At 37.7% G+C, this 25,224-nt stretch overlaps 2 protein-coding genes across 10 annotated transcripts in view; one reads left to right on the top strand and one right to left on the bottom strand.

The window, feature by feature from the left end:
• The window catches only part of MAGI3 (membrane associated guanylate kinase, WW and PDZ domain containing 3), a 299,696-nt gene extending 293,501 nt beyond the window's left edge, over positions 1-6,195 (top strand). The window contains exons 21-23 of one of the 2 annotated variants that reach the window (XM_017869749.1): positions 1,487-1,625; positions 2,491-2,581; positions 3,181-6,034. In XM_017869749.1, coding sequence (XP_017725238.1) covers positions 1,487-1,625; positions 2,491-2,540 — 189 coding nt within the window. In that variant the 3' untranslated portion in view covers positions 2,541-2,581; positions 3,181-6,034. Of the gene's footprint in view, positions 1-1,486; positions 1,626-2,490; positions 2,582-3,180 lie in introns of both variants that reach the window. The other variant, XM_017869748.1, reaches the window with a different exon arrangement.
• Positions 6,196-17,716: 11,521 nt separating this feature from the next.
• The window catches only part of PHTF1 (putative homeodomain transcription factor 1), a 64,079-nt gene continuing 56,571 nt past the window's right edge, over positions 17,717-25,224 (bottom strand). For all 8 annotated transcript variants that reach the window (XM_017869752.1, XM_017869758.1, XM_017869754.1 and 5 more), the window contains 6 exons: positions 25,069-25,200; positions 24,470-24,556; positions 21,251-21,406; positions 20,148-20,243; positions 18,772-18,897; positions 17,717-18,247 (listed from right to left, as the gene is read on the bottom strand). In XM_017869752.1, coding sequence (XP_017725241.1) covers positions 18,227-18,247; positions 18,772-18,897; positions 20,148-20,243; positions 21,251-21,406; positions 24,470-24,556; positions 25,069-25,200 — 618 coding nt within the window. In that variant the 3' untranslated portion in view covers positions 17,717-18,226. The remainder of the gene's footprint in view (positions 18,248-18,771; positions 18,898-20,147; positions 20,244-21,250; positions 21,407-24,469; positions 24,557-25,068; positions 25,201-25,224) is intronic.

A 25,224-nucleotide genomic window follows, 5' to 3' on the forward strand; every position in this document is an offset into this window, starting at 1 on the left:
TTTTTTGAGACAGAGTTTCACTCATTGCCCAGACTGGAGTACAATGGCATGATCTTGGCTCACCACAACCTCCACCTCCCGGATTCAAGTGATTCTCTTGCCTCAGCCTCCCGAGTAGCTGGGATTACAGGCACCCGCCACCACGCCTGGCCAATTTTCTATTTTTAGTAGAGACAGGGTTTCTCCATGTTGGTGAGGCTGGTCTCAAACTCCCAACCTCAGGTGATCTGCCCGCCTCGGCCTCCCAAAGTGCTGGGATTACAGGTGTGAGCCACCGCCTCTGGCCCTGAGAAATGATTTTACACTAACATCACTAAGTTTAACATCACTAAGTTACTGGTTTTAAATAACTGTTCATATTAATCTATTCTCCAAGCTTAAATTTTTAAGAATTTTAATCTATAAAGATGTCATTTATTCAAATGCCTCATGTATGTACAGGACATAGCAGCAGCTCAAAGGAATGAGCAGTTCTCCCTGGAGGCCAGAAAGGCTTCAAAGATAAGGAGCCCTCTGCCCAGGTTTTAGGAGATACATTTCGGATTTAGCTCAACTTTGAAAGTACCCTTCACATTCAGACATAACTCTGTAGTATCATTTGGATTGTTGTTTTTAAAATGCCTAACGTGTACTCAGTGTTCTCTTGTGTGAGAGTTGATAAGAGGACAGATGGCAGCAACAGGAAGAGACAATGTCTAGGTTTACTCACATATAAAAACCCTACACAAGAAGTGCCCAGGTTTACTTATGAAAATCCTACACAGGGCTGGGCGTGGTGGCTCACGCCTGTAATCCCAGCACTTTGGGAGGCCAAGGCAGGTGGATCACGAGGTCAGGAGGTCGAGACCATCCTGGCTAACATGGTGAAACCCTGTCTCTACTAAAAATACAAAAAATTAGCTGGGCGTGGTGGCGGGCGCCTGCATAGTCCCAGCTACTCCTGAGGCTGAGGCAGGAGAATGACGTGAACGCAAGAGGCAGAGCTTGCGGTGAGCCGAGATCGCACCACTGCACTCCAGCCTGGGCGACAGAATGAGACTCCATCTCAAAAAACAACAAAAAGAAAAAAAGAAAACCCTACACAGGAAAATTTTATATGGCTATTAAAGATCTGGGCATCTTCAAATCAAGAACCAAATTCTAGAATTTGATTAACATTCTACATTTGATTTTTATAAATTTAGAAAATTCCAAATCTGATTCTAGAATTTGATTCTTGACTTCAAGATGTCCAGATCTTAGTTACTAGCCATATAAAACTTTCCAGTGTAGGATTTTTTGTGAGTAAATCTGGACACTGCCGCTTTCTGTTGTTTGTTATCATCTGTCCTCTCATCAACTCTCGCAGGGCAGCACTGGGTACACGTGAGGTATTTTACAGACGAAAGAATCACTTAGCAAGGTTGAATGGCTCAAGAGCTGACAAAAGCAGAATTTACAAAGGATGCATAGTTTCATGTTGTTCCTGTGAATGTTCTCTGTCTAGGTTGGTGACCAGATTGTTGAAATCAATGGGGAACCTACACAAGGAATCACACATACTCGAGCAATTGAGCTCATTCAGGCTGGTGGAAATAAAGTTCTTCTTCTTTTGAGGCCAGGAACTGGCTTGATACCTGACCATGGTAAGTCAAGTAGCCCACTAGTAGCTGAAAAGTTGTAATATTATGGAGGGGGGCAGAAGAAAAATGAATATATATTTGCAGAGGATAGATATTTTACTAGTTAATTCAGAGATGAATGCTAGAATCATGAAAAGCTAGTTACATAGCAGAGTTATCATAAATAGTATTAGAAAACAAGTGACTTAGGCAGGACTTTCGTTGGAATGGAATGTATTTTAAATTTAATCAGAAAAAACATAGTTGTTTTTGTAGAGAAATGTGCCTATAAAAAAAGTGTATTAGAGGCAAACAATTTAAATATCATAAAAAACATTTTAAATCTCTGCAAAATATCCCAGTTTTTTCCCTTACTTAGCTAATTACACATTACCAACCAATATTTTTATTTCTGTAAAGCAAGATAAGTTTATATTATAATGAATGCGTAGCATGAAAACTTTAGGCTCTTCTGGTGACTCAGCAAAAACAAGTTGCTATCACCCTACCTGGAGACACGGAGTTGGACCTGAGACCATGTCTGTCTTGTATTAATGTTAAACTTCCTGGGTTTCCATTGCATGTTTTGAAATATCATGGTATTTGAAAGTTACTGTTTTTTGAGTGTGCTATTCTAGAAATAAAGGCAGTACGACACCCACACAGTACTTGCCTCATCTAGCTCCCCACTCCCTGCCCTACCCCACCCTACCACTTTTGAGGGATAAGTGTAGACATAACCTCCTACAGTAGCCTTCCAGCTTATGATTCTCTGACTGTATTATCTTCCACCATCTGCTTGTAAATCATACGTTCCCAGTGACATCTTTGCTAACTGCACTGATTTTTTTTTTCACATAGTCCTAGGCTTTTTCTCTTCCCTCTTCAGGTTTGGCTCCTTCCGGTCTGTGCTCCTACGTGAAACCCGAGCAACATTAAGGCTTTCAGGGCTTTTCTTGGTCTTTCCTTAAAAAGACTTGGTAAATTTGCATGTCTTGTAAATCACTTTCTTCTTTTGTTTTCTTTTAAATGAAAAATGATGCTATTAAATACATCTATTTCTATCTTCTGCACTTTTCAGTCTCCTTTTGACATTAAATTTGACAGCTTAATGCAAGAGAATTATTTACAAATGCCCATGAGCCTCATTCTGGTTACCACAGTTTGGTTTCCTTTATTAATTAGTGATTTTGCCATATCCTAAACTATATCAATTCATAATAATTAGTGAGCTTCTTGGGCCAGGTAATTTGGTTCAACTTTATAACTTGTAAGTTCTAATTGGGCTTTACTAATAGAGAATTTACAGAACATATATTATCTCACTAATTATATGTAATTGGAAAAAAAATGAATATTATTTTATGTATATAAACAACCTATCCTTCATGTATGAACAGATGTTTATACACATCTGCCTATATTTGTAGAGAGATATGTTGTAAACATAACACAAACTGTATAAAATACAGGCTTTTAAAGCAGTTAGTACAATTCAAATGGCTGTCAAAGTTCAAAATGTACTGTTCCTATTTGTAATTCTAAAACTTAATAATGTTCCATTCAATCACTTTTTTAGGTGATTGGGATATTAATAATCCTTCATCGTCAAATGTGATTTATGATGAACAGTCACCATTACCCCCATCTTCACATTCTGCTTCCATATTTGAAGAGTCTTACGTGCCAGTAATTGAAGAATCTTTAATGAAAGTTCAGATATGTGAAAAGGCAGAAGAATTAAAGGACATTGTGCCTGAAAAGAAAAGCACTTTAAATGAAAATCAACCTGAGATAAAGCATCAGTCTCCTCTCCAGAAAAATGTGAGTAAGAGGGATCCACCCAGCAGTCATGGGCACAGTAACAAGAAAAATCTATTAAAAGTAGAAAATGGTGTTACACGAAGAGGTAGATCGGTTAGTCCCAAAAAGCCAGCCGGTCAACATTCAGAGGAACATTTGGATAAGATTCCTAGTCCTCTAAAAAATGATCCCAAAAGAAGACCCAGAGATCGATCCCTCAGCCCCAGCAAAGGGGAAAATAAAAGTTGCCAGGTCAGCACCAAGGCAGGTTCTGGACAAGATCAGTGCAGAAAAAGCAGAGGTCGGTCTGCCAGTCCAAAAAAGCAGCAAAAAATTGAAGGAAGCAAAGCTCCATCAAATGCTGAGGCCAAATTGTTAGAGGGTAAGAGTCCAAGAATAGCAGGCCATATAGGCAATAATGCTGAGCAGATCCCAGATGGGAAGGAAAAATCAGACGTCATCAGGAAAGAGGCAAAGCAGAATCAGGTGGAAAAAGGCAGAACAAGGTCTCCAGAGAAGAAAAGCAAAAGAATGGATGAGAAATCTCTTGCATCCAAAAAGACTAATAAGACTACAAGTAAAGAAGTATCTGAAAATGAAAAAGGAAAGAAAGTAACCACAGGAGAAACAAGTTCTAGTAATGATAAAATAGGAGAAAATATCCAGCTATCAGAAAAGAGGCTGAAGCAAGAACCTGAAGAGAAGGTAGTTTCAAACAAAACAGAAGATCACAAAGGGAAGGCACTAGAGGCCGCTGACAAAAACAGAGAGACTGGAAGGTTCAAACCTGAAAGTAGTTCTCCAGTTAAGAAAACACCGATAACTCCAGGGCCCTGGAAGGTGCCAAGTGGAAATAAAGTCACAGGCACTATTGGTATGGCTGAGAAACGGCAGTAACCTTTAGTATAAAACAAAAACAAGTTGTAATCTTTTCTTACAGCAGCATTTTCCAGAAAAGCCTTTTTTTTTTTCAAATATTCTGAAACAGATAAGTACATGTTAATGTGAGCATCAAGTTACCTAGGCTGCATGAAGGGCCTTTAGGATTGCTAAGAACCAACTGTCCCCCTGGCCGGCTGCCCTCCCTCGCACTCAGGAAGGAGCTGCATCCACATGCTCATCTGACCCGCCCTGCTCAGGCTGCCCAGCTCATCATCTTCATGAGTGTCTGAACAAATGACATATGTTGATATTAACAATGTGGTCACAACTCACTTTGTATTTGTGCCAAGTTATCTGCTGTATCATGTCTGTTTTTATCCTTCTCGTTCAGCTGTTTCCACAGTAATGAAAAAGTTAGGTTTGGCTTGGAAGTTGATGTTCTCAATAGCATGTTGCATGTTTACAGAGAGAAATATGTGAGTCCTTGCAGAAGACGAGACTGTTAACTCATCGTTAAAGATGGCAGTTGTCTTCTAACAGCTACTGACGATGTCCCACTTTAAAAATAAAACCCCCAAACATCACTACTTTAAGGAAAAAAATGTAGTCCAATAATGATGCTTTCTTACGGCTTTTTATTTCAATTTGGCTGGATAAGTTGTTCCAAATAACTGTTAAAAGATATTACTTACAATTGAATGTTCAAAATGAGAAAGTACTTTAAGCAATAGAGTTCATCTCTTGCTGTGTTATCCAACCTCGATGTATACTTAGAGCATCTCAGGTCACGCTTTTTATTTCACTTATTTAATTATGAAACCATAAAGAAGCATGTGGAAATAGTGTTTATTGCTCTTTGAAGACAAACCGCCAACTATTTCTGGATATTTTGGCTGTACCTACTACTAAAGTCATTAGTCTTTAATACATAATACATATTTAAAAAGTAAAATTATTATATAGATTATGTGAGGGACTTAATCACGAAACCAGTTTCACAGTCCAGGTACCAACTCTTCTGGTAGCAGGTGCACAAGCTTGGATGTTTAGAAACAACCTGTGTAGGGTATGCTGCCCAGCAAGTGAGGACAAATGTGTAGACAGTACTTACTGGATCTTATTTAACTTTTAGCTACATTAACTTTCTTATTTAAAAACAAGAAAGGGAGATTAAACATCTGCTTAGCTTGTACACATTTTCAGAATTCTTTTTAAAAGTCTAGTTAAAGATGTTTCTTAGAAGTTGGAGACTGTTAACTTCCATAAAATAGATCCAGGTTTTTCAGTTCCCTGAAGCAGCATTCAGTAGCATCTATATAAATAAAGGCACCTTCTGAGAATAGAACTATTCCATGGAGTGTGTGAACACACTTGTTATGTCACCTGGGTTCATCTTGTTGTGAAGCACATTATGTCCAGGTCCTTCCCTCTGGGAGTCTGACTGTGAAACTCTTTAACCCAACAACTGTATTAGCCCCTGTAGATAAGACATGCTTCCCAGAGTGAGATTTTTGAAATCCCCTTTTCATCCAGAACTATATTTACCCACCTATTGTAACTATTCAAATAGAGCAAAATTAGGAGGCTTGATAAATGCTAAGAACTTAGTACCACAGAAATTATTTATTTTCCCTGTAGTCCACAATTAGTGATAACAAATCCTATTTTTGTTAACTGTGACATAACTTTGATGTCATATGTTGTCCTATGTGGTTCTTCCTTTCTAAGTAACCTCTGTCCTGATTATATACTGACTTAGCAATGTGGCCTTGGAATGCTGAGCAAAATGTGGATGTACTGGTTGTAAATGTTTATATATTGTACAGTACCTTTATATATACACTTGAGGTTCTGATTAGAGAAAGATCTGTAAATTGCTCGTTATTTTTTATATAGATATTAAAAAAAAAAAAAAAAAAAAAGTTCCTGGCCTGCATTTCTGTTACTGTCACTTTGGTTCAATGTTGCTTTCTACTGGTGGAGCGAGGTCCCATCATAGTCTGAGTCCGCAGATAGATTTTGTCCCTCCAAGTAACAAACATTCAAAGTCCTAAAATCAGGAAGATTCTTATAATAATGATTTTACGCAGTAAGCTACACTCTTTTATTACTACATAGAGTTTGAAATTGTTTAGGAGTTGAATACATTATACCCATTTTTCATCTTTCATTGTAAAGAAATAGAGCCTTTGGATAAATAATTTGCTACTGACTTTCTTACACTGTTGGGGAGAGAAGAAAGTTTCTTACTGGAAATTCAGCTACTACACATTTATAATGGCTATAGTAACGTAAGTCCAGTTACCACAAGGTCACAAAATTCCATTTCAGCAGACTAACGATCCACATTATCTTTAAAGGTCATTTATTTAGTTTTATTCTTACTTTTAGAATGAAGTGTTTTGATTTAACTTGGTATGAAAAGTGCCTAAAACCTACTTCAAGACCATGGTTAATTTTATACTCTTAAGGTGAAATATAAATTCCCACCTACCACTGCAAGAACTCATAAAAAGTAAACCCACAGCCGGGCACAGTGGCTCATGCCTGTAATCCCAACACTTTGGGAGGCCAATGCAGGCAGATCATTTGAGGTCAGGAGTTCGAGAGCAGCCTAGCCAACATGGCAAAACCCTGTCTCTACTAAAAATACAAAAATTAGCCGGGTGTGGTGGCGGGTGCCTGTAATCCCAGCTATTCAGGAGGCTGAGGCAGGAGAATCGTTTGAACCCAGGAGGTGGGTTCAAACTCAGGAGGTGGAGGTTGCAGTGAGCCAAGATCACACCACTGCACTCCAGCCTGGGCGACATCCATCTCAAACAACAACAACAACAACAACAACAACAACAACAAAAGCAAACCCAAACTTCTAGTTCCCAGACACCACAGTGAAGATGTGCCATAGCAGAGGCTGCGGAAACTGGCAGTAAAATCGTTTTGTTGTTTTAGTGAACATATTTTCTTACTGGTCACAACAGGGAGAAAAGCTTTGAGATACTATTACATTGTCTCACTAGTGAGATGAGAAGGCTAAGATCCTATGATATTGTCTTCTAGTTACATCAGTCTTGGACCAGGTAGCTTTTGAACAGGGTCAACTCTTATTTCAGGAGTCTTAGACCCAGAAAGGCACTTGGCTTTTTATTCAACATAAGAATACCTTGTTATTTCCCTTTTTCATAGCAAGATTTAAAAGAGAAGTAAATGTAATCATGTAGAAGTAAAACCAAATGCTTTTAAACAGGTAGACAAAGAATTTTATGTTTAATATGTCCACCATTCAAAGAGTAAGGATTTAATAAGGCAAGGAGTATTCAGATTAAACTGTGTAACAGTCTCACTAATGACTTCCAGGAAGCTGTATTTGACACTTAGTCCACAGTGGAGCTAAGGAACATTGATATAAATAAACTTGTTACAAAATGTGACATTTCAGTCTGGTAAGAGAAATACATCAGAGCAACTTTGTACATCATCATGGCATGCTCCAAGGCCTAAAAACTATTTGTGCTTTTGAAACAATAACATTTATTTATTCAGGTGGCTCTTTTCTGGTTCTATTAGAGTTTATTGGGAATATGATGACTTGTTTAAAGCATGTCATTATTACATGGAATCTATAATCTTTGCTTTTAGCTAGCTGAATTACAACATTGCTAGGCAAGTAGCCTTAAGAATTATAAAGCCAGGCATGGTAGTATACACCTGTAGTCCAAACTACTCAGGAGGCTGAGCTGGGAGGATCACTTGAGCCCAGGAGTTTGAGTCCAGGCTGGATGACACAGTGAGACCCCATCTCAAAAATAAATTTTTTTTTTCCCTTGAGATGAGGTCTCACTCTGCCACCCAGGCTGGAGTGTAGTGGTGCGATCTTGGCTCACTGCAACCTCTGCCTTCTGGGTTCAAGCAATTCTCCCACCTCAGCCTCCCCAGTAGCTAGGACTACAGGCGCGCACTACCACACCTGGCTAATTTTTGTACTTCTTGGTAGAGATGGGTTTTCATCATGTTGGCCAGGCTGGTCTCAAACCCCTGACCTCATGTGATCCGTCCACCTCAGCTTACCAAAGTGCAGGGATTACAGGTGTGAGCCACTGCACCCAGCCAAAAAAGAACTTTTTTTTCTTTCTTTTTTTTTTTAGTAGTATAAGAAGGGAGTATGAAGGCTTATAAAGAGAATTCTGGACAGGCGTGGCGACTCACACCTGTAATTCCAGCACTTTGGGAGGCTGAGGTGGGTTGATCAGGAGGTCAAGAGATCAAGACCATCTTGGGCAACAAGGTGAAACCCCATTTCTACTAAAATACAAAAAATTATCCAGGTGTGGTGGCGCATGCCTGTAATCCCAGCTACTTGGGAGGCTGAAGCAAGGGAATTGCTTGAACCCGGGAGGCGGAGGTTGCAGTGAGCTGAGATTGTGGTGCTGCACTCCAGCCTGGTGACACAGCAAGACTCTGTCTAAAAAAAAAACAATTCTATTTAATAGAAAACCCTGAATCTTTCTCATTTATACATTAAAATAGGAAAACATAGCCAAGAGCTTTAATTTAGCCTAAACCTATATTTTGACAAATAATCCTGTGGGTATTTTGCAATACTGCATTCAAGTCAAGCTTAACTATTAGCAAATACACAAATCAAGAGACACATTTTGCCATTAATAAAAGGTAACTGGCTGGGCATGGTGGCTCACGCCTGTAATTCCAACACTTTGGGAGGCCAAGGCGGGTGGATCACGAGGTCAGGAAATCGAGACCATCCTGGCTAACAGTGAAACCCCGTCTCTACTAAAAATACAAAAAATTAGCCAAGCGTGGTTGCACACACCTGTAGTCACAGTTATTCAGGAGGCTGAGGCAGGAGAATCGCTTGAACCTGGGAGGTGGAGGTTGCAGTGAGCCAAGATTGCGCCACTGCACTCCAGCTGGGTGACAGAGTGAGACTCCGTCTCAAAGAAATTAAAAAAAAAAAAATAGAAAAATAAAAGACAACCATTTATTAACTAGAGTAATACCCTATTATACCGTATAGGCTCAGGATATGCTGCAGGAAAGGTACAGAATTATTGCACATTTGTGAAACTCACACTTCACTATTCAACATGGGGCCCCATAACTGCAGGGAGCAACAGATTAGTAAACTAGCCAGTACATGAATAGATTAGGTTTAATGAATTAACTTGATATTCCCAAGTGATACACTGGATTTGGGAGAGAGGCTCATCTAGCCTATTATAAGTGTGTAGATCTAAAAGTTTTCAAACATAAATTTCATTAATTTGAAAGGTTATTTTTATACTGCATAGATCCACTTGCTTCTAAATAAAATGAACCTAAAATAAAAACAAACTCATACTTTGTGAGACATCCTGGCATTTAGAATTTTTCTAGGTAGAAAAATTCTGAAAGTCAGAACCATACTCCAGTGAGGCAAGTATTTGGTTATTCAACTTCTCAAAGTGTTTATATGATACACAGGTCATATTGTACATATTTAGAAAGTCTGTAGATCAGCGGTCCCCAACCTTTTTGGCACCAGAGAGTGATTTCATGGAAAGCAATTTTCAAAAGACCTGGGGCAGGGGAGGGGTGCAGGGAGGGGATGGTTTCAGGATGATTCAAGTGCATTACATTTACTGTGCACTTTATTTCTATTATCATTTAATTGTAATATATAATGAAATAATTATACAACTCACCATAATGTAGAATCAGTGGGAGCCACGAGCTTGTTTTCTTGCAACTAGACGTCCCATCTGGAAGTGACGGGAGACAGTGACAGATCATCAGGCATTAGATTCTCATAAGGAACACGCAGCCTAGATCCTCACATGCACAGTCCACAATAGGGTTCATGCTCCTCTAAGAATCCAATGCTGCTGCTGATCTGACAGAGATGGAGCTCAGGTGGTAATGCAAGCAGTGTGAGCAGCTGTAAATACAGATGAAGCTTCATTCTCCCCTGCAGCTTACCTCCTGCTGTTTGGCCAGTCGGGGGTGTGGGTGGCTGGGGATCCCTGCTGCATATTATACACCCATAGCAACTTTCAGAGAGAGAATTTTTCCCAACTACAGATTATAAAATTAAGTCAAGAGGTATTTTTCTTACCCTTCTATGGTTATTACTATTCCAACTAAACGTATGAATGGCCTAATCTAATTGTTTTTACATCTTGGTTTAATTTCTCAGTAACAAGTAATTAACACCAAAATCGCATTCCTTTTTTGAAATCAAAATAAAAGCCCAAGTTCCTAGAAATTACTATACAGGGATAAACGAAGCACTGAAGGTGGGAGAACCATGAAATTACAGTCAATGCTTGGACAACACGGGTTTGAACGGTGTGGGTCCACTTCTATACAGGGTTTTTTTTCTGTAAGTATATTGGAAAATTTTTTTGAGATTTGTGACAATTTGAAAAAACAAATCATGTAGCCTAGAAATATAGAAAAATTAAAATGGTATGTAGATACTAGCCTATTTTATCATTTAGTATAAAATACACACAAATCTATTATAAGAAGTTAAAATTTATAAAAACATACAAACACAAACTGTACACAAACTGGCACCATCCACAGTTGAGAGAAATGTAAACAAAGATACAGTATTAAATCATAACTGTATAAAATTAACTGTAGTACATGCTGAGCTACTATAATTATTTTGTAGTTACCTCCTGTTGCTATTGTGGTGAACTCAAGTGTCGAAAGGTCTGTTTAAAACACCATGTGATGCTAACCATCTCTGTGTGGGCAGTTCATCTCTTCATAAACTGTGGATCACAGTAAAAAGTGATCCCTTGCGGTTCTTGCATATCTTTCGTGGTTAGTGCAATACTGTAAACCTTGAGGACATAAAAACTGCAAGACCCATATGAAGTACCACCAGTGACAGAAGTGCTCCCAAGAAGCACAGAACAGTCATGACATTAGAAGAAAAAGTTGAATTGCTTACATACCGTAGACTGGGGTCTGTGGTTGCCCACCATTTCAAGATAAATGAGTCCAGCACAAGGACCATTGTAAAAAAAGAAAAAAGAAAGAAAAAAAGAAAGAAGAGAAAGGAAAGCAAAAAGAAAAGAAAACTCATGAAGCTTTTGCTGCAGTTATGCCACCAGGCATGAAAACCTTGCACTTTTTGTGAAATAGCTTTTGAACTTGCATTTAAAATGCAGCTTCATGTGAGTACAGGAGTGCTCTAAGGCAGATCTATAGATTCCAATGTGATTCAAGAAAAAGCCAAGTCATATGACAATTTAAAGCAAAAGGAAAGTAGATTTGCTAAGAAGCAGCAGACAAGTTCACAGATGCCATTCAGAAGTTAAATGAGAAGAAAAGAAATCTGCCTTAACAGGTTTTGAATGCAGTAGAAAGTGCCTATTCTGGGAAACAATGCCACAAAGGAAATTTATTAGAAAGAGAAGCAAGCACCATGATTTAGGCAGGAAAGGATAAGCTAACACTGTGCAAATGCTGTTGTGTTTGCGATCAGGACTACGCATATCTGTAAAGCTGCTAACCCCCGAGCCTTGAAGAAAAAATAAAAATAAAAAACATCAGCTGCCAGTCTTTTGGTTGTATACCAAGAAGTCCTAGACAATGAGAACCCTTTTTCTGGATTGGTTCTGTCAATGCTTTGTCCCTAAAGTCAGGAAGTACCTTGCTAGTAAGACACTACCTTTTAAAGTTCTTTTGATACTGGAGAATGCCCCTGACCACCTAAAACCCCATAAATTCAGCACCACGGCAATGAAGTGGTCTCTGTGCTCCCAAACACAACATCTTTAATTCAGGAATGAGGGGGTCATAAGGACTTTTTAGATCTATTACACACAGTACTCTGGAAAGGACTGTCAATGCTGTGAAAGAGAAGCCCGAGAGAGAACATTATGCAAGTCTGGAAGGAATGATTATGCCATGTCACTGAAGATGCCATCATTGTTACAGAAAAAGCTGTGAAAGTCAACAAGCCCAAAACACTAAATTCTGGCTGGAGAAAACTGTGCAGATATTGTCATAACTTCATAGGATTTACAAAAGAGTCAGTCAAGGAAATCGTGAAAGAGAGTGTGGATGTGGCAAAAAGGTGGGGTGTGAAGGGTTGCAAGAGAAATTCAAGAGCTAATAAGCACCACACCACAGGGATTAACAGATGGCTTGTTGATGGAGGTGAGTGACTCCAAAGCAGTGCAAGATGATAAGGAAGAAAACTTAGAAGCAATGCCAAAGAACAAGCTGATGTAAGACAATCTGGCAGAAGGGTTCCAATTATTCAAGGCTGCTTTTGATTTCTCTTACAACATGGACTCTTCTATGATATGGACACTGAAACTAAAGCAAACAGTAGAAGGATTGGTACTACATAGAAACATTTTTAGAGAAATGAAAAAAGCAAAAAGTCAGACAAATTAAAATGTATTTCTGTAGAGTTAGACCAAGTGTGACTGCCTCTTGTGCTTCCCCTTCCACCTCTGCCACCCCGAGTCAGCAAGACCAACCCCTCCTCTTCCTCCTCAGTCTATTCAATGTGAAGATGACAAAGAGGAAGACTTTCATGATGATCCACTTCTACTTAGTGAAGAGGAAATACGTTTTCTCTTTCTTAGGATTTTCTTTATAACATTTACCTTTTTTCTAGCTCACTTTTAGAATACAGTATATAATACAAATAACATACAAAATGTGTTGATTGTTTGTGTTACTGGCAAGACTCCCAGTCAACTGTAGACTATTAAGTTTTGGGGGCATCAAAGTTATACATGAATTTTCGACAGGACAGGAGGATGATGCCCCTAACCCCTGCATTGTTCAAGAATCAAATGTACAATCCTCTATCCTAACAGAAAAAAAACTACATGAATGGTAAATTACTTGAGGTCTATTCTTCATTCAACACATTTTTATTGAACACCTATTATATGTTCTGGGGACAAGAAAAAGTCTCTGCCTTCAAGGGACTTACACTCTAGTGGGAAAGGAGACAGACAGTCAAAAAATAAACACGATAAAATTGTGGTAAGTGCCATGAAGGAAATTAACAAGGCGATATAACTGATAATGGATAAAATGGGTAACTACTTTAATTAGGGTCATGAGAGAAGGCCCTCTAAGGAACTGACAGCTGACAGCTGAGAGATAAGCAGCAGCCAGCCAGAGATGAACCTAAGAAAATACATTCCAGGCAGATGAAACAAGCTTGCACAAGCCTGATATGAGAAAGGATAACAGAAGAGCAGAATAATAGAATAATTGGAATAATAGATGAGCAGAGGGAGGTCAGTGTGGTGGTGAGGTAAAGGAGTGAAGCTGTAAAGGAGGTGAAGCTGGAAAGCAAGGCAAGCATGATAATGAAGGGCCTTGAAGGCCACCAAAGAGAAAGCCAGGAAAGGTTTAAGGAGGAACAATGTTAGTTTCCAAATTTTGAAGCTCATTCATGTGGCTATGAAAACCCAACTGTAGGAGACAAGAATGGAAACAGATCAGTGGGTCACACAGTAGTCCAGGTGAGAGTGAAGGAGGCTTAACCTAGTAGCTGTGGAAATGCAGAACTGGCATGACATGGTAGTAGATTAGATATGGAGCTTTCGGCCTGAGCAACTGGAGAAACTCACTTACTAAGGTAATGAAGAGTTGTCTTACTCTTCAAATTTCAAACAACTGAAAAACAATTTTAAAAATACGAAAAAATGGATTTTAGATATTAGACACTAGGCAGCACAGGATAGTAGAATTAAACAAAGTGAGTCCCATAATTGCTCCAAGATTATTGCATTCAAGCAGTTTTACAAGGAGGCAGTTTCTAGGCTGTGGTGCAAAAAGGGAGAACCCAAAAAGAACCAAGCAGTCTTGCTGAGTTGAGGAGACCGAATTGAGAATTTGGGGAAGGCCTGGGGTCTAGAATTTATAGGTAGGAGTACCAGAGAGAATGCAGCTACACAGAGAAGGGAGGGTTCCAGAGACATGCAGAGGGCTCCTTTCAAGTCTTTGGCTGAATATTGATCAGCACAAGCATATGAGGGAATACCCAAGAACAGGTTAAGAACCTTCAAGAAGCAGGCAGAAAAATTCCAGAAGTTCACACAAGTCTGGGAATAGTTCATGCTACTACAGCCAAAGAAAAAACCTCCTAATGAACAGAGCATCAGGTAGAGTACTCAGAAGGATATTGCTTCAGTGAATGGAGAAAAACTAAAGGCTGCTCTTGCCCACCTAACAAAGCTTAAAAGCAAGCCTTGAAATAATCAGACTGTTTCCAATAACTTTACAGTGTTCCAAAACAAAGTCTCAAGAATACTTATTTATTTATTTATTTATTTATTTATTTATTTATTTTATTATTTTTGAGACGGAGTCTCGCTTCTGTCCCCCTGGCCTGGAGGGCAGTGGCGCGATCTCGGCTCACTGCAAACCTCTGCCTCCCCGGGGTTCCCGCATTCTCCTGCCTCAGCCTCCGAGTAGCTGGGACTACAGGCCACCCGCAACCGCACCCGGCTAATTTTTTATATTTTAGTAGAGACGGGGTTTCACCGTGGTCTCGATCTCCTGACCTTGTGATCCACCCGCCTCGGCCTCCCAAAGTGCTGGGATTACAGGTGTGAGCCACCGCGCCGGCCAAGAATATTTAAAAGACTACCAAGAAGAATACATACATACACACAAACACCAACAGTATAAAATTCATAGCCAATAAAAAATTACCAGGCATGCAAAACAGCAGGAAAATGACCCAAAATGGGGATGGGGGGGAAATGACACAATAACTGTTTTAATATCCTTATATACTATTCCTATTATAAATGTATTATGTTACATGAGGTAGAGAAAAGAATACTCATGTTAAAGAGAGACATGGAAGATATAAAAAAGACCAAACTTCTAGAGATGAAAAATGCACAGGATGGGATTAATAGCAAATTAGTGCAAAAAAAGCAAACTTGAAGGCACAGCAAACGAAATCACCCAAAATTAAAACAAACATAAGGCTGGACAAACATATAAAGCATCAGTGAGTTGAGGAACAACTTCAAGCAGTCTAATATACATGTAAATTTGAGTCCCAGAAGGAAGTAGGTAAGAGTAGACTATAGAAAATTTATTTTAAGGAATAGCAAAAATGTTTCCAAATTGTATATGAAAATAGAAAACTCTATATAAAATAATATGAAAATTATAAACCCACAGATCCAATAAGTTCAACAAACCCCAAGCACAGAACACATGAAGAAAACTAAACCAATGTACACTATAATTGAATTGCACAAATTCAATGGTAAAGATAAAAATCTTAAAAGTAGCCAGAGTTAAAAAAAAAAGACACTTACAGAGGAGCAAAGATTAGAGTGACTGTAGACTTCTTGTCAGAAACAATGCAACCCAGGAGGTAACAGCACAACCACATCTTTAAACCTAGAATTTTATACCCAGCAAAAGTATCTTTCAAATATAAAGATTCAAAATCTTTTTCAATAGGGTAGGCCTATACACCTTGCTAAAAGGATTTTGGATTTTCATCTTCAAAGTGCTAGTAAGCTACTAATGGATTCTAAATGATGAGACTTACATTTCAGGAAAGACATATTACACTTTTGAGATGAGTGGGTTAGGCATGGGGGAAAGATGAGTCAAGCATACATAAGAGCAGAGATAGCAGAAACTTGTTCAAAAAACAAAGGATGCTGACTTAAGAGCAATGGCAGTGGGGAGGAAGAAAAGTGGACTGATCAGAAAGATATCTAGAAGATAATTATTCAAAGACTTGGTGATTGATTGGATGTGAGGTATGAGGAAGAAAAATGACTCAAGAATCATTCCTAAGTTACTGATATGATTAACTATACTTACATATAATTTTACCCACCTGAAAAATAATTTAAACCAATATACACCATCAAAACCACAACTGAAGTAATCCACACAAGTGAATTAATATAGTCTAAACACTGCTTTTAAACTAAGAATTCACTGTGTAAAAGTTGTACATAAAAATAGAACAGCATTTTGTAGAAGAAAAGATGAAGGCATCAGTTTTCATTTGAAATCTGCAGTGAGCTCAATTTTGGATTTGAGATTACTGCCACTGTTCCCTATGGAAATAGTAAAAGCATGGTTTCTATGAGCCATCTGTTGAGATGCTGAAGTGCTTCTACGTAACACTTCCTTCTAAAGGTAGATCACTATAATGGAGTTTTACCATTTAAAAAATTATAACTCATGTATAAAAGGTTGCATATTTTTGGTAATCAACTTCTAGTTCAGCAACCTTGCTTTCTATGTTTCTATCTTCACAGGAATTATCAGTGAGATTTTTTTTAAAGGACTTTAAATAGTAACATATTTATTGTAGATTTGCTAAGTATTAAATACTTTACACTGTGCAAGTACCTTACATGATAACCTCATTTAATCTTAACAACCCTATTATGTAGTTATTATCCCCACTTGTAGTTATTATTCCCATAAATGGGTTAACAAGTGAGGAAATTATATACAAAGAGCTAATAAGTGGCAGGGCCAAAGATTTGAACTCAGAAAAGTCTGACCTCAATCCCTGGACTCTTCAGAAATCCACCTCTAAACCTCACAAATCTTCCTGCTTATTAGAAAATATGCAACTGATACTCTAATTTTGAATGAATACATGCTTTACATGTAATAACCAAGTTTCTAAATTATGTTTATTTAAAAGTATCATTAAAATGTTCAAGCTTTCAATTTGCCTCAAGAGATTCTTCAAAATTAGCCAGGTGTGGTTGTGGGCACCTGTAATCCCAGCTACTCAGGAGGCTGAGGCAGGAGAATCACTTGAACCCAGGAGGTGGAAGTTGCAGTGAGCCAAGATGGTGGCACTGCACTCCAGCCTGGGCAACACAGCGAAATTCTGTCTCAAAAAAAGAAAAAAAAAAAGAGATTCTTCAAAGTGGGTAACTTAATGAGCAAGAATTATAAGTAGACTATTAGAGCTTTCATTAACATATGCATATGCATGTGTATAACAGGATGCTGCATTACAGAATCTATATCATCAGAGGCATGGCATGGTCGATTATAGACATTGAGGACCTGAAAATGTACTGAGGATTTAATATATTAAGTTGCACAACAGATAAACTATCAATGATGCTTGTGATAGGACACATAGCACTGTGTTAGGAACCACAACTCAGATGATCTATACAGAAACCATGCTTCCATGGCTTCCACATAGAACATGGGAACCATGTTGTATGATGGAAATGGATGAGTAGGCATATACTTAAATTTTTCATGCTGAATTACATGGCATATTGTGTGCATGCATCGTTCACCAACAACTATACAGTTATCAGGATTAACTCAAAATTGTAAACTAACAAAACATTTATCCACAGTTCAACAAAACTCACAGTTTATTTTCTTCCTTCAACAACAAAGAAAACCTAGAAACTGAAAGTCTCCAGTAAAGTTCTTTTATTTGGATTTAACCTAAAATAGTTTGATCTCTCTTTGACAGAGAAATGAAATCTCCAATTCTATAGACTACAATGTAAAAATATTGAATTTGCATATTTCCAATAAAAGATATTTGCTTCATGCTTTGGGCATCTACCATAGTTGCCCAAAAGACTATGGCCAGTAAACGTAATTGTCACAGTACAGAAGTGCACATAATAAATTTACTAACTTACAAAATTATCCTTGTGTTACCAAAACACAGTGTCTTTAGTCGGCTGACTATTCATGTTGCTTGAAAAGCATGAAAATACAGGTTTTTAGCATGCACGCCCACTTGGAAAAGGACTTGTTCCTCTGGAAACACCATTCATTCGCTTTGGCAGAGCTGAGAGCACCTGTGCATGTGAACAAGCAGGTGGGTATCTCACTGGTTTCTGCAGTCATCTCTTTCCTTGATAGGTAAGTTTTGATACCAGTCAGGGGAGAGTCCAGGCATTTAACTCAGCTTATGATTTAATTTTCCACAGCTAAGAAAACAAAATCACCAAAGTAAGTTAGTTCTAGGAAAACCAGGTGGGATTTATAGGTACACTTACATGACTGTAAACAAAGAATCCTTTATAAAAGAAGAAAACGTATCAAGTCTGGCAATAGCAACCATAGAACATCATAGAGAAAAAACATTTAAAACTTCCAGGATCAAAAATAATACAATGCAGCTCATGAACTGGTTTTCATTCATTCTACCTCTGTACATTTCCCAGGATAAGAGTAAGACCGTTACCCAGCTCAGGCTATTAAACTGATGTGAAATTCAAACTTGATTTTTTTTGTTCCATTCAAGAGCACTGTCTGTTACACTTGTGTAAAATGAGAACACCAAAGCTTTGAAAGAAAAGCCTGTGGACCACCAATCAAAATGCCTATTTCTTTACCTCAAGAGTTATTTCCATGCTAGAAACACACACACACACACACGTGTGAAGAACACAGATTTCCGTACATAGTAATTTTTAAGACTAAGATGCTACAGAGTGGTGGGGATACTTACTCTTATATTAAATCCTAGAAGATCACTTATAACACCTGAGACAGCAGAAAGGATAACTACTCTTGTGATATTGTAGATTAAGGGATTCATTGTCAGTCCATAGAGTCTAAATGGTGTGTCTAGCTCCTACAAAAAACATCAAAGAATTGAAATGAGATACATGTTTTCTCAAAGCTACTCAGTGGCTTCTTGCTGTGTTTTTGTCTTGGGTGTAGATGAATGCTTAAGGCTGCCTTTCTTTAATATTCAAAGAGCTACCTTCAAAACATCCATAACGTGTTCTCACCTACTTTTCTACTAAGATTTTTTAGGTGAATTTGAGTAATATGTCATTTGTGGTTTAAAATATATAAAATATGATAGACATCAGCAATCATCAGAACCCGGGTAACAAAATTGGAAATTTTTTCATAGTAGTTATTAACCCAAAATCATCAGGTCAGCATTTTGAATCTACACAGCCTAGCATCTATCTCTTACTGGGTTCTGAGAAGTAAAACATTAATTAATTTATTTAAAACAGGCTAACTCACTTTATTTTTCTGGTATAAAACCACCATATGGTGGCCACAGCTAGAGCCTGGGTCCTCTACATGGAGACTCTGGTATGGGTCTTTAGGCCATAGTCAGTGAATTCCGGATAGGGAGACTTGGTGAACATGTCTCTCTCCAGAGGTTGGGGGTGAAATAGCTGTAGGTATTGGAGATGGCATCAAAGGTGCCCTTGGCAAAATTGGCCAGGGTAGCAGCGCAGTCCCCAAAGTACAGCAATGGTGGGTATCCACCATCAGCAACAGGTTCTTGGGCACAGGGGCTAAGATGCTACCAATGCCTCTGGAGGCAAGGATGAGGCCACCAGGACAGAGATGCAGGCTGCCAGTCACCTTGCAAGGGTAGTGTGAGTATGGGGCTTGCTAATCTTATTCCCCCAATAGCCTCCTCACACAGGGAGGATAAAGAGCTTGACCATGATTATAGCCCCATGGATATTGCTGGATACCTCCGTGGAGCACTAACACCCAGAACAACATAGCCACTGTAGTCCTCGATGATGACAAATGCCTTGAACCTGGTCCTTTATGCACAGGGAGAAGAGGCGTATCTCCTCCAGGGGCTTGATCTTCATGTCCTTGACCAGATGGCCCAACTTGGTGATGGGAAGCCACTCTTTGTCCTTAACCTTGCCTCCAGGAGCTCTGTGACCTCAGCTCTGGTCCTAACCACCACTGTGACCCCTACCCCTGATGCCACTGTGGAAGAGTCCACTTCCAGGACTCCTCCCAACCCAAGGTATCATCTGCCATTTAACGTTTTCTCAGAGAAGAGACTGATTTAACTTAAATGATAGTAAAAGTGTATCACAGCCTATGACTTACTTTCAACAACTTGGTGGACAGCTTTAATACATTGTTTACTAGAGTAAGCTGTTCTTTCTTATTTGGCTTTTTTTCCATCTTAAGATACAAATTAATCTAAGGGAAGGAATAGAAATTAAGGTAAATTTCTTAGAAAAAAATATATGTATACTGCATAAAATCTGGCATATTTCAAAGGTCATGTTTTCAAGTAAAATAAATTTTGAAATTCCAATAACTATTGATACAGAGAATATATGTCACGTACTCTAGCCCCAGCCCTGATCAGTCTCATTCTGGCAAAGAAAAACTACTTAGTGATGAAAAAATAATTAATGATGAAGCAATTTAAATATCAAAACAATGAAAAATTTTAATATTACTTGCAATATAACATAATTAGCACATAAGCACCTTGAGTTCAAAATCTATATCTTATTCATCTCACTATCCCCCTAGATAATCTAACATCCTCATTAAACATGGAAGAAGATAGCTCCTTTTACTTTACTAATTCCTTATATATTGCCTTGTATGAAGAATTCTCCAGTATGATTCTAAGACAAAACAAAAAACAAAAAACAAAACGAACGATAAATGTTTGTATTCAAAGTTTATGGAAAACTTGAAATTAAAACAAAATTACAAAAAAAAAACACTTTATACTACTCTATTTACAAGAGATATTTCTCAATCTTAGTATCTATTCACATACTGAAAACCAAGTATTTTCCAAACATTGAATCATGTATTCTATGCCTGATACAGAAGAATTCAAGAAGCTTATTATACATGCTAAATGACACGTACTCTAAAGATCTAATACTTGACATAGAGTATGAGATTAAAAGCATGCTCCATTACCACCAATAAAAATCTCTCTATAGTATACAAAATATTTTCAATCCATTAGATCTTAATTCTCACAATCCTGGGAGCAAGAGGAGATATTACATCCATTTTATTAGGGATAAGCAACTACAGAGCAGCAAAGTGACTTGTGAGGTCCTTTAGCTAGAATGTGATAGCTAGACAGTGATTAAACCCTGAATCCTCTGCAGGGACCTTACAGTGTATTACGCTACCCCTAACCACTAAACCCAATTGACAGGACTGATCAATACCTGTTCTGTAAGTAATATCGAAACATTGCTGTATTTCTTATTGGTTTCAGACCCCAATGAGGCCAGACGCAATAAGAAAAGTAGTAAAGCTGTTTCCCAGATCAAAAACTCCCAGTTATAAGCATCATTCAGGAATGTTTTGTGTCCTTGGAGAACCTATATAAAGGATCAAAAAAAAAGTTAAGTTTTTCATTTACCTTAAAATCATATAATTACTTTTACTCTGTCAATTTAAGAACACTTCCAAAAATCCAATATTTTAATACTCAAAGCAGAAGAGCTTTAATACTCAAAGTATTACCTATTTATTTAATCATTATATATTTCTTTAAGTTTTCTAGATTTTCTCCTTTAGCAAGGGTCTAGAAGTAACAAAGAAGGAAAATACCACAAATAAAATAAGACAAATGCATTTGCAACTACTATCAGTGTGTCCACTCACAACGATTTGGCAACCATTATTCAAAGTAATAACTTTGCATTATGTCAAGTGAGCTCCCTAAAATATGTGGCTCATCCCACTGGTATGACTAGAAAGTCCTAATGATCAGTTCTTTATTCTGTTTTAGGCTCCAAATTAACAATAGCAGCAGCAACTATGTGTCAGATTTTCTGGTAAAAGGTTTTTGTTTTTAAATTTGTTGACTTAAAAGTAAAGAAATTTACTCAAACAAGCCCAAAGTAAGATGGAATTTACTGAAAAACATACAGATAATGCTCACAGAAACCTTGTGAAAAACAGGAAGTCACCAAGCAGCTGCCCTCTCCATATCGCTTCCCCCAGGGCTACGTAGGCTCCCATCTCCACTCCTCTTAGCCAGCTCCATTGCCTTACAAGACCTTTGTTTTCTGCCTCCCCACTGAGTTTGACTCATATTAGCTTTGGCTTGTCATGGCACCCTAGCAGCAGACTTCTCAAGATAAAATGTGGAAATCAGAAAGCAATAGAATCCTAAAAGTGCTGAAAGGAAATAACTGGCAACCTGGAATTCGATTCCTGGTAAAAAAAAAATATATATTCAAAAGTGAAAGTGATAAAATATATTTTCAAACAAGCAAAAACTGAGGGAATTCATCACCAGCAGACTGTCACTAAAATAAATACTAAAGGAGTTACTCGGGTAGGAGGAAAATGATCCCAGAGAGAAACACAGAAATTCAGGAAATAATAAAAAGCAATGGAAAAGGTAAATATGTGAGTAAATATAAATGATTAATTACACAAAACAATAATAATTACATCTTGTGATTTTAAAATATATGTGAAATTAAGGTGAAGGACAATAATACAAAAGGTGAAAAAGTAAATGGGATGAACTGTTCTAAGGGCCTAGCATTATCAAGAGAGTGATAAATTAATCATTTTATTAGACTATAAAAAATTAAGCATGCATGTTGTAATCTCTTTACTACGTAAAACAATAGTAAAAGAATATATAACAATAGGATTAAGTGGAATATTTAAAATATTTGGTTAATAAAAGATGACAAGAGGAGTGAAAAGGAAAATTAGCAGGTAGCAAAAGTAAGAACCAAATATATTTGTGGTTATAGTAATAACATTACGTTTAAATGGGCCAGACACTAAGACTAAGTGTGAGGATGGATTAAAAAACAAGCAACCCAACTGGGCACAGTGTCTCATGCCTATAATCCCAGCACTCTTGGGAGGCGGAAGCAGGAGGATCCCTTGAAGTCAGGAGTTCAAGGCCAGCCTGGGGAACAAATCCAGACTCCACTTCTACAAAAAATTAAAAAATTAGCCAGGCTAGGTAGCATGTGCTTGTAGTCCCAGCTACCAAAAAAAAAAAAAAAAAAAAAGAAGAAGGAACGAACGAACACCAAACAACCATAAGAGGACATGCTGATTATGAGAGACACAACTAAAATATGAGAACAAAAGAATAAAAACAGGTAGACAAAGATATAACATGTGGAAATGAATCAAGACAGCTGGTGCAATGAAATTAACATCAAATCAATAAGAAACATTACAAAGAGAGACATTCTGTAGGGTCATGAAAGGCAAAGCCTGACATTTTTCCAGATTAAAGGAGACTAGAGACATGACAATTAAATGCAATATGTAATTCTGAATTGGATCCTGGACTCAGAAAAAAAAAATAAATCATTATAAAGGACATAAAAGTCAATTGCCCAAAAAGATGGATTATAAAACTAAATCTGGTTGTACCCCGTTACACATAAAGCAAAAATTGACAGAAGAGGACACATAGACAAATCCACAATCAGACTTGAACACACCTCTACCAATGGCTGACAGAATAAGCAGACCAAAAAATTCAGTAAGGATGTAGGTAATTTGATACATATAGGACACTGCTTTCAACAATGACAGAATATAAATCTTTTCAATGTGCTAACGGAAAATTTAATGAAACTGAATATATGCTGGATAATAAAGTAAACCTCTACATATTTAAAAGGACTGAAAATATTCAGAGTATGCTTTGACCACAGTAGAATTACATTAAAATTCAATAAATGCAAAAGTATAAGATAAACCTGTAACAACTTCTAATGCAGAAAGCACAGAAGTGCTTTACAAAAAGGAGACCCTATCAAAAGGATAGAGGAGGGGGTTTCTAGGGGCTCCCACTGGCCAAATTTGGGACAATGTAGGCATCAAAGCAAATATAGTAACAGATTTTTTTTTTTTTTGTAGAGATGGGTCCTCATTATGTGGCCCAGGTTGGTCTTCAACTCCTGGCCTCACACAATCCTCCCACATTAGCCTCCCAAAGTGCTGGGATTACAGGTGTTAAGCTACTATGCCCAGCCTATAGTAATAGATTTTAACCCACTGTATAAAAATGAGAATACATGATTCCACAGTATAATAAATAAATGAATGAATAAATGAGAGGGAAAGAAATGAAAGATCTACCTTGGAGTGACAACTGATAAATACAGAAGGAATAATGTAGTCAGAAAATCAATATTTTATAATCATACAATAGTTTTATATCACTTAATAATTACCAACTAAAATTAGAGTGATCTTACAGTTTGAAAGGACTTCAACATTACTTGTATTCCCATTTTGAAAAGTTAGAAAAATTACCAAATATCCAAAATAGTAAAAAATGTAGATGTATTAAAAATACATACTTAAAGACAGTGACCTAAGTCTAAAACAGAAAGTGAACCCTATATTAGAATTTTCGTTTTTCCTTAAAGCAGATGTGAAACTTTTACCTGAGCACAACAAATGAAAGCAATCGAAAGCGTCAGTAGGAAGACTGAGGATACAACCACATCAACTGAACGCTGTGGCCCCCGTCTCTGTGGAGTGAGACACGTGTTAATGTTTTAGATTACTGGCAGACAGCAACCGCCCTCACATCATTTACACTCTTGAGTTGTACTACATTCGTGTGAAAATGTTTATAAGAAGTTTCTGAGACAGGATTTTAACATATTCAGTACATAAAGTCATCAACTTTAAGTACTGAAATCCATGCATTTCCAAATTAAGGGTGACTGATTCATTGACATGCTGGAATATTTCCCAAAAAAGCTGGAATATTTCCCAAAAAAGTCAGAAAAATATACACTATTTAATTATCACTTTGCCCCTAGGAAATTTAGATTTTCTTTTCCCTTTCTAAGCTCTTCTTTACCTACCCCTACCAGCTTTACAGAGATGACATCCAACTTGCTGTCCAGCAAGTCTGTCAGCTGCTGGTATGATCTGCCTGACACCCAGAACTACACTGTCTACTGAGTAACTGCTGCCAGGAGCTTCAGTGAGCATATTCTTGCACATACTCTATTGTTAATCAAATAAAACTCACCTTTAGATAGGAACGCAGTGATAACCATATTTTAATATTCTCCACCTTCTTAAGTCTGAAATGAGGTATTTCATATTTCCTAGCTTTCCTGGCAGAAGTAATATGGCTGAAGAGTTTTGCAAATAAAAATCTCTAGAAGAGGTTTAAAAAAAAATC

This window comes from Rhinopithecus bieti, unplaced genomic scaffold (assembly GCF_001698545.2).
Source record: "Rhinopithecus bieti isolate Rb0 unplaced genomic scaffold, ASM169854v2 scaffold_3040, whole genome shotgun sequence".
NCBI classification, from domain to species: domain Eukaryota; kingdom Metazoa; phylum Chordata; class Mammalia; order Primates; family Cercopithecidae; genus Rhinopithecus; species Rhinopithecus bieti.